This window comes from Hyla sarda, chromosome 4 (genome assembly GCF_029499605.1).
Source record: "Hyla sarda isolate aHylSar1 chromosome 4, aHylSar1.hap1, whole genome shotgun sequence".
NCBI classification, from domain to species: domain Eukaryota; kingdom Metazoa; phylum Chordata; class Amphibia; order Anura; family Hylidae; genus Hyla; species Hyla sarda.
Window position 1 is genome coordinate 237,391,541 of NC_079192.1, and position 10,169 is coordinate 237,401,709.

General features: G+C 41.8%; 1 protein-coding gene across 1 annotated transcript in view; it reads left to right on the plus strand.

The window, feature by feature from the left end:
- The window catches only part of GPR37 (G protein-coupled receptor 37), a 44,401-nt gene extending 34,661 nt beyond the window's left edge, over positions 1 to 9,740 (plus strand). The window contains exon 2 of the mRNA XM_056573773.1: positions 8,569 to 9,740. Within this exon, the coding sequence (XP_056429748.1) occupies positions 8,569 to 9,387 (819 nt within the window). The 3' untranslated portion in view covers positions 9,388 to 9,740. The remainder of the gene's footprint in view (positions 1 to 8,568) is intronic.
- The last annotated feature ends 429 nt before the right edge of the window (positions 9,741 to 10,169 follow it).

A 10,169-nucleotide genomic window follows, 5' to 3' on the forward strand; every position in this document is an offset into this window, starting at 1 on the left:
AAAAAAAAAACAATGTTGGAATCAGGATTTTTTTTTTTTTTTTTTTTTTTTTACAAATAAAACAACTTTTTTGTACTGGGAACCACAAGTTCTCTTTAACCTCTTAAAGAGTACCTGTCACCAAACTAAACTTTTAATATATTGTTCCTTATATAATTATAAGACACTTTGCTATTTACTTGCTGTTAAAATTCTCAACCTTTATATGTTTTTAATGTGATTGAGAAAACAGCCACTAGATGGCTCTGTTCTGTTAGTCTGTTAGCCTGGCAGGAGACCAAACTCAGGAAGTGCGTGCCAGGCATGGTGAGGCACAGCTCTCTCAGGCTTCAGTGACATCACGCCTGCTGGGGAACACCCACTTTCTCCTGCCAGGAACTCATACAATAGGGGAGATTTATCAAAACCTGTCCACAGGAAAAGTTGCTGAGTTGCCCATAGCAACCAATCAGATCACTTCTTTCATTTTTCAGAGATCTTTTCAAAAATGAAAGAAGCGATCTGATTGGTTGCTATGGGAAACTCAGCAACTTTTCCTCTGGACAGGTTTTGATAAATTTCCCCCAATGTGAGCAGGGGGAAAGGTATGATACAGAGCTTTTTAAAGCTCGAGACATTTTTAAGGGAAGTAGGGAGTAGTTAGGGAATATAATCTGAGTTAGTTTAGAAAATATGGTTTGATGACAGGTACTCTTTAAAGGGGTATTCCAGGAATTTTTTTATTTGACTATGCTACAGGGGCTGTAAAGTAACTGTAGTTCATAATATAGTGTCCGTACCTGTGTGTGAGGGTTTCCTCACAATTCTTATGGGATTTTCTCCCCAATATTTATTTTTAACAGCATACAAAATGACTGTTGTCTCAGATTTTTCCTAGGTTGCAATGCGTTCGATACCTGACTCACTAGTCAGCTGATGACAGGGAGCCTGTCTGCTTCAATGGGTGGAGCGATCGCTTGGTGGGAGAGAGATCAATCTGCAACTAATGCAACAGCTGTAGGCACCCTGATTGAAAACCACAGGTCTTTTGAATGGATGCAGCTCATTTATGTTTCAATGGGTGGGGTGGCGGAAGTGTGGGAGGGAGGAAAATGGAATTATGGGATGTGTAGTAAAAAAATAAATAAAAAAATCAAACAGGAAATACCATTTCACAAAAAGCTAGCCACAGTGTTATGGTAATCTCACAACATAGCCATTAAGCCCCAAGACATGCATAGATCCTTCCTAAGCATGTCCATTACTGTCTGACAGGTACATACTAAAATCCCCTTATGGTGGATAACCTCTTTAAAGAAGGAGAGATTTTTCATATTTGCAGTTTATTCTCTTCTCCTATTAAAAGCCATATGTGGGGCTTTATGAGGGCTATTTTTTGTGTCATGATCTGTAGTTTTAAATGGTATCTTTTTTGTTTACATTGGGCTTTCTGATTACTTGTAAATTTTTTATTTTTTATAATTTTTTTACATTTTTTATAAAGTAACCAAAAATATGCAATTTTAGCATTTGGTATTTTTGTACGTTTACATTGTTCACCGTGTAGGATCATAAACATTATATTTTAATACTTAGAACAAATCTTCACGAAGCAATATCAAATATGCAGGACCAGTGCAAGGATTTTTTTTTGTCTACACAGGTGAAGGTGCATGCTCCTAACCTGTTAATGTAAGAGGAGGACAATGCACCCAATATTTCCCAACATTTTCCTATCTTCGGCGCCCTAAATAATGCCTCCCTTGATGACTTGCATAGTATGAGGGAGTAAGGGAACATTTTTCTTCAAGGGTAGGGGGATTGTGTAGTGGTGGGTAGGTAATTTGCCCCCATTAGGTAGATGCCAGAAGTTAAGTATATAATCACCCCCCCCCCCCTCAATTTATGTAGATGCCCCCAGTGGATATGTAGGAAATTCCAATGGTAGATAGGGAATTAGGAAATTCCCCCTGGTGGGTAGGTAATGCCCCATGGAAGTGGGTAGGTAATGGCCTCCGAGTAGGTAATGCCCCACAGTTGATAGGTAGGTAATGTCTCCTGGTAGGTAAATAGGTAATGTCACCTGTTAGGTTGATAGGTAATGCACCCTTTTAGATAGGTAATGCCTCCTGCTAGGTAGACAGATACAGGGCTGCCATCAGAAATTTTGGGGCCCCTTACACAGCTCAAGGCCTGGCCCCCCGTGGCATGCCCCACCTCCTAGGGTCCATGCCAACTCCACCCCCTAGATGCCCCCCCCACCCCAGGAACCACCCCCTACTTAAAAAATGTTTTAGAACTACAAAGACAGTAAAAAATTAGTCAGACCGACCGTCATCAGTAATTTCAGTGAGGAATTATTTGTTAACCAAAGAATATGAAGCCTGCCACCACAACAAGGTAGACTCTTTTAAGGCAGGACCCTACACAAACACTAACTACATAACCTTTTCTTATCTGCCCTATCTTACCCTAGCACACTGGAAAAAAAAACGTACAAGCACTGTTAACTTCCGCTTTTAGACACAACTTTGATCACGGCATCTAAAGGGTTAATGCCATGCACCAGCCCTTTAGGGATGCCCGGCATTAACCGGGGGTCCCGACTGCTTGTAGCAGTCGGGACCCACTGGGTGTGAAGTGTGCTCAGCTCGTGAGCGCCATTCAAACTGGGGGAGCGGGACCAGGGCGTACAGGTACACCCTTAGTCCATAAAGGGGTACTCCACTGGAAATGTTTTTTATTTAAATCAACTGGTGCCAGAAAGTTAAACAGATTTGTAAATTACTTCTATTGAAAAATCTTAATCCTCCCAGTACTGATCAGCTGCTGTATGATCCACAGGAAGTTGTTTTCTTTTTGAATTTTCTGCCTGACCACAGTGCTCTCTACTGACACCTCTGTCCATTTTAGGAACTGTCCAGAGTAGGAGCAAATCCCTATAGAAAACCTATCCTGCTCTGGACAGTTCCTGACATGGACAGAGATGTCAGCAGAGAGCACTCTGGTCAGACAAAAAGGAAATTCAAAAAGAAAAGAACTTCCCATGGACCATACAGCAGCTGATAAGTACTGGAATGATTAAGATATTTTAATAGAAGTAATTTGCAAATCTGTTTAACCTTCTGGCATATGTTGATAAAAAAAAAATGTTTTCCAGTGGAGTACCCCTTTTAACAGTATAAGCTATATTTTAGTCGGTCGGTGGCAGCTATTAGAAGAGGGGCATACCCAAACTTTATGGGGGCAGCTATAATAAGAGGGGCCTACCCAAACTTTATGGAGGGCCCCATATAGTTTGGGTAGGCCCCCATGTTTACGTTGCCCCCATATAGTTGTTGTAGGCCCCTCTGATATGGGGGGGCAACTATTAGCTTAAAAAGGCCTACATAAATGGGGGCAACTTGTGCCCATATGGTTGTTGTAGGCCCATCTCTGCTGCAAACTATTCCCCCCCATATAGTTGTAGGCCTCAGTCCTTGCCCCCCAGACTGCAGGCCCCACCACATAGTTCTGCTCCAGCTCCATACATATATTTCTCCTTTTTTTCTTTTTTTTTACACATATTAACCTCTGCTCTGTGCCGGCCTCCTCAGGGCAGGCTCGTCCTTTGCGCTGCTCCGCTCTGTAGCTGGCAGTCAGACTGCTGCTACACACCGCTGGTCACGTGACATCAGGGTCGGTATCAGCGTGCAGAGCACAGCAGCGGACGTACTGCGGTCAGGTGACATCGGGGCTGGTATCAGTGTGCAGAGCGCAGCAGCGGACGTACCTCCCGGCTACCACTGCTGCTGTTTTAAAGAGACAACGGCTGCCAGCCCGGAGGTACGTGCTGTGACTGATTGACTGACTGTACAGAGTACAGTCAGTCAATCAGTCAGTGTACAATGTGTCGGCCCCAGCAGTCAGTGAGTGGCAATTACTCACTGACATTGAAAAAAAAATAGCTGGAACCAGACGGGCCTCCTGGGGGTCCGGGCCTTTTACAGGGGTATCGGTTGTACCCCCTTGATGGCGGCCCTGGATAGATAATGCCCCTGATAAATTGATAGATTATGCCTCCTGGTAGATAGGTAATTGCCCCCCGGTAGGTAGTGCCCCCTGGTAGATAGTGCCCCCTATTTGGTCATTAGGGTCTCCTGGTAGGTAATACCCCCTTGTGGGTAGGTTGTGCCCCCTAGTAGGTACATAGTGCCCCCTGGTAGGTAGTCAATGCCCCTGGTAGAGAGTGTCCCTGGTAGGTAGTGCTCTCTGGTAGGTAAGTAGTGCTTCCTGGTAGCTAGTGCTTCCTGGTAGGTATGTAGTACCCCCTGGTTGGTTGGTTGGTAGGGGACCACATCCCCTTAAATAAAAACAGTACTCACCTTCCCTTCATTCCTGTGCTGACACTTGGGCTTCAACTTCCTTTTCTAGTCTGAGCTCCTAGAGCAGCATAGGGCTTCTACTTTACATTGTGTGGTGCTCTGCATACCCTGCACACCACGCAGGATAATGTAGCCACCAGGGTACAGTAATGGAGCAGGGATTAATGTTCCTTGCTCCTGCACGGTACTGAGTAGCGATGTATGTCCGGCATTAGTTGTGAGTCCCATCTGCAGATAGCAGCTGTTACTTACTGGCTTTGTAAGCTAAAGTATTTTCTGAAATACAGTGGTCCCTCAACATACGATGGTAATCCGTTCCAAATGGACCATCTTTTGAGCTGCCTTATCTGGGGGACAACTATGCTGCCTAATCTGGGGGACAACTATGCTGCCTAATCTGGGGGACAACTATGCTGCCTAATCTGGGGGACAACTATGCTCCTAATCTGGGGGACAACTATGCTCCTAATCTGGGGGACAACTATGCTGCCTAATCTGGGGGACAACTATGCTGCCTAATCTGGGGGACAGCTATGCTCCTAATCTGGGGGACAACTATGCTCCTAATCTGGGGGACAACTATGCTGCCTAATCTGGGGGACAACTATGCTCCTAATCTGGGGGACAACTATGCTCCTAATCTGGGGGACAACTATGCTCCTAATCTGGGGGACAACTATGCTGCCTAATCTGGGGGACAACTATGCTCCCTAATCTGGGGGACAACTATGCTCCTAATCTGGGGGACAACTATGCTGCCTAATCTAGGGGACAACTATGCTCCTAATCTGGGGGACAACTATGCTCCTAATCTGGGGGACAACTATGCTCCTAATCTGGGGGACAACTTCTGCCTAATCAGGGGGACAACTATGCTGCCTAATCTGGGGGACAACTATGCTGCCTAATCTGGGGGACAACTGCTGCCTAATCTGGGGGACAACTGCTGCCTAATCTGGGGGACAACTGCTGCCTAATCTGGGGGACAACTCTGCTGCCTAATCTGGGGGACAACTGCTGCCTAATCTGGGGGACAACTATGCTAATCTGGGGGAAAACTATTATCCGAATCTGGGGGACAAGTAGGCTAATCTGGGGGACAACTATGCTCCTAATCTGGGGGAAAACTACCCGGCCCTTCACAATTTTTTAGTTTCTAATGTGGCCCCATGGAAAAAATAATTGCCCACCCCTGCACTAGACAGTCAACCATTGCACGCACTCCAGTATTACCACACCCTTTGATTACTCTTTGTACCCCAAATGTGATACAGTGATTCACGTCAGACTTTTTACCAGTGAAATGCTCACTATGACTGGGTCTTTCTTACATGTGGAAGTTAAACATGGATATTTGTTACGATGGTAAGGAAAATGCATTGCACGTTGAAGATATTGTAAGGCAAAGAAATAAAATTTAGGCAGCTGTTTCTTGATAGGCTCTATCAGGAATTTCTTTCTCTACAAGCAGAGTCGGCAAAAATAAAAATATTTTCCTATATAAGCCTCTTTGCTTACACTACCAATGTGGTGAGCTTCTGCATTCTGCTGCTCCCCAGGTTTGACTTCTGCCCAGCTTCCCTTCCCTATTCCCCTAATAATTCCGGCTTATATGGTCCTTTATTGTGAGAAAGCTACATGTGAATACATTTCCATATTCCATATATTTTCATTAACAGTCACGCTCAATTGTAATATGTGCTATATTTACTGTGGCCCTTCCTCCAAACTTTACGCATCTTCACAGAGAGCTGATAACATTGTTTGCGCTTTGGAAATACAAGCTCATCTTCTCACACAATAGTAGCAGAATAATTTGCAGCGCATTCATTACCATTTTAATATTTACAGCGTTAATTGATTATGAACATTAATTAGGACAGGAAGCACAATGCCAGGAAAAGTGTGGAGGGACCAAAAGCACCATACGTTTCAGTTATTCCTCTTGTACCGGTACATACAATATAAGCTGTGCTACCTTTGTCTTATGTCTTGTGCATTTCTATGTCTACTTCCTTAGGTTATATTATTTATCAGTGATTTTACTGAAAGGAAAATTATTAATCAGAGAAAAGTGCAACATGTTGCATCAAGTCATTATGAACTTATATTCTCTTACATTAATTTGGTTGCCTTAACATTGGTAACCTAATAGAGGTGATTAATGTAGTTACTGCTCCCAAAGCCACTGGCCAACATCTGAGTTCGGTAAAATAGCTGTGGACATTCACAGATTTCTCCTACAGTAGCTGCTGGACATTCAAGTGAATGGTTGTCTATGTAATACATGGATGGCTCAAATTGGTCAGAATTAGACTTAAAGGGGTATTCCAGGCCAAAACTTTTTTTTATATATCAACTGGCTCCGGAAAGTTAAACAGATTTGTAAATGATGTAGCGTATAGATGAGTAGTTCGGCACTGCTAACTTCTGAACCTGAAAGCGGGTGGACACTAAGTCGCTGTAGCAGAGTGGGGATACGGTGGTGCTCGGACTCACGTAGAATATACCATCAGTGCATGAGAAGATAAAGAAAAGTCGGCACTCACCGGGTTTCCAATTCAGCAGATTTTATTGCACGTTACTCACAGCCGTAGTACAATTCTCGGGGAGACGACGGATGGTACAAGGGGGGCCATTGGCCCGTTGAAGCACTACTAAGTGCGAAACACAGGTGTCGCCTCTCTGTGGTACCCCCCTTGTACCATCCGTCGTCTCCCCGAGAATTGTACTACGGCTGTGAGTAACGTGCAATAAAATCTGCTGAATTGGAAACCCGGTGAGTGCCGACTTTTCTTTATCTTCTCATGCACAGATTTGTAAATGACTTCTATTAAAAAAATCTTAATCCTTCCAATAGTTATTAGCTTCTGAAGTTGAGTTGTTGTTTTCTGTCTAACTGCTCTCTGATGATTAACGTCCCGGGAGCTGTGCAGTTCCTATGGGGATATTCTCCCATCATGCACAGCTCCCGGGACGTGACATCATCATTGAGCAGTTAGACAGAAAACTTCAGAAGCTAATAACTATTGGAAGGATTAAGATTTTTTAATAGAAGTAATTTACAAATCTTTTTAACTTTCCGGAGCCAGTTCATATATATAAAAAAAGGATTTGCCTGGAATACCCCTTTAAGACTGGTAAGAGCTCTCCTCTCTGGCTCACAATGGGGGTTCATGTACTAGGCATATGGAGAGGGATACCCTGTTGAGACAACTACTTTAATCTCAAGTAAGTTTGACTGGTCCCCTACAGCTCCCATTTAGGCTCCTTCTGGTGCCCCACTGCTCATTGCAACATCCAAGCAAGAGTTTTCAATATGACCTGCTACAGCAGCAATTGGCTGAGCAGGTAGGTCTTGTTAAAATAACATGTCTTAGAAGTAGGAATGAGCAGAGACCAACAAGGGACACAAAGAAGCTCAATCAGAAGCTGGGGGGACCAGGGTAGGTAAGCATGACTTAGGTTTAATTTTTACAAGCCCCCAGAAACAATGTTTAAAATGCTGGAATACCTTTATATGGATATTACAAAAGAGGAAGCATTGGTAGAACATTCCTGGATAAATGTTTATTTATATTTCTTTGATTTTGTTTTCCTTTTTTATTGTATCATTACTGGTCCTTCCTTATTACAGTTTAAGAAACAAAAATATAAATGGGCATTTCAACAACTGTATAGAGAAATAACACTAAAATTGTCACTTCTCTGTTTGTGTTAATGTGTTAATACCCACATCTATTCTCTTTATTCTATCACCTTTTCAAAGCTTGACTTGCACAGTAAACATACGGTAGATGTTTCTGATTTTATTTTATTTTTTATGTATTGGCTTCAGTAAAGTCAAAATATCTACATCAGCTCTAAATCCCCTCTGGGACGAATGATAGAGACCTATGTTTTGAATATCTTTCATTTAGCCAAACTTTAGATTACTGGACATTTCTTGATATTTCTGACTTCACATATTATAATTATTTTGTCTATATGTGCATAGTAGGAATATTTATAAAAAAAAAATAATGTACGAAAAATCTTTGTTATTGTTTTTTAAGTTTAATGCCAAATTTAATCACAATCAAGCCTACATAGTGATTGAACTTGAACCCCATATGCCAGTTCGTATAGCTCTCTCTCCTTACAATCATATGAAATGCCTTAGTCCTATTTTAACTTTATTTAAACACTGGATGTAAGTTGACATTTATCTCTGCTTGTTTTTCAGGTGGCCTCGCTTGGAGTTACTACATTTACATTGTGTGCCCTTTGCATTGACCGTTTCCGTGCTGCCACTAATGTACAGATGTATTATGAAATGATTGAGAATTGCACATCTACAACTGCCAAGCTAGCTGTTATATGGGTGGGTGCTCTTCTTTTAGCATTGCCTGAGGTTGTCCTGCGCCAGTTAACCAAGGATGAGTCAGCACTGAATGCCAACACACTCAGGGAACGCTGTGTTGTCAAGATTTCCACAGATCTCCCTGATACCATCTATGTTTTAGCCCTTACCTATGATGGCGCTAGACTATGGTGGTACTTTGGCTGTTACTTTTGCTTGCCAACTCTCTTCACAATCACATGTTCTTTGGTGACAGCAAGAAAAATCAGAAGAGCCGAGAAAGCCTGTACGAGAGGTAACAAACGTCAGATTCAACTTGAGAGCCAAATGAACTGCACTGTAGTTGCCCTTACAATTTTGTATGGTTTTTGTATAATCCCTGAAAATATCTGTAACATTGTAACAGCTTATATGTCCACTGGTGTCTCCAGGCAGACCTTGGATCTTCTTCATCTGATCAGTCAGTTTCTTTTGTTCTTTAAATCATGTGTCACCCCTGTCCTTCTGTTTTGCCTTTGCAAGCCATTTAGTCGAGCTTTCATGGAATGCTGTTGTTGCTGTTGTGATGAATGCATTCAGAAGTCCTCAACTGCCACCAGCGATGATAATGACAATGAATATACCACAGAGCTAGAACTTTCCCCTTTCAGTACTATACGTCGTGAAATGTCCACATTTGCTTCAGTTGGAACTCACTGCTGAACAGAGTCAGTTTTCACCTATTCTGTAAATATTCTGTGATATACATTTTAAATGATTTTTAGTTCAGGATTTTTTTAAAGAAACATTCAACTTGCTTAAGAACAATTTTGGTAACTTCTGTATATTTATTATGTTTTAGGTCTCCTAACAGGGTATGTTTCCAAGAAACTATTAACATGTTTCCGCACCTTAATTAGGTAGTTGTTAGCTGTTTTGATAATCACAACTGGTGACTTTTTAAAATATTATATATAAAACTAAGTAAAAATATTATACTCCAAGGTAGTTTGCACTGAAATGAAATATTGTAATGTTTTAACATTTCCAAAATTAGCTGTTGAATAAATTTTATTTTGTTTTTATGAAATATGCTTGTCTGTTTTATTTTGGTAAATTTACTACCATAAGGCTAGGGTTACATGGTAATTTCTGGTTGTGAAACCAAAAATCATTGTGTAGTGCTGTCCTAATTGCAACCACAAACTGCCATGTGGCCCTACCTAATAATCTACAGTCATGGCCGTAAATGTTGGCACCCCTGACATTTTTATAGAATATGAAGTATTTCTCACAGAAAAGGATTGCAGTAACACATGTTTTGCTATACACATGTTTATTTCCTTTTGTGTGTATTGGAACTAAACCAAAAAAGGGAGGGAAAATGCAAATTGGACATAATGTCACACCAAACTCCAAATATGGACTGGACAAAATTATTGGCACCCTTAGCTTAATATTTGGTTGCACACCCTTTGGAAAAAATAACTGAAATCAGTCGCTTC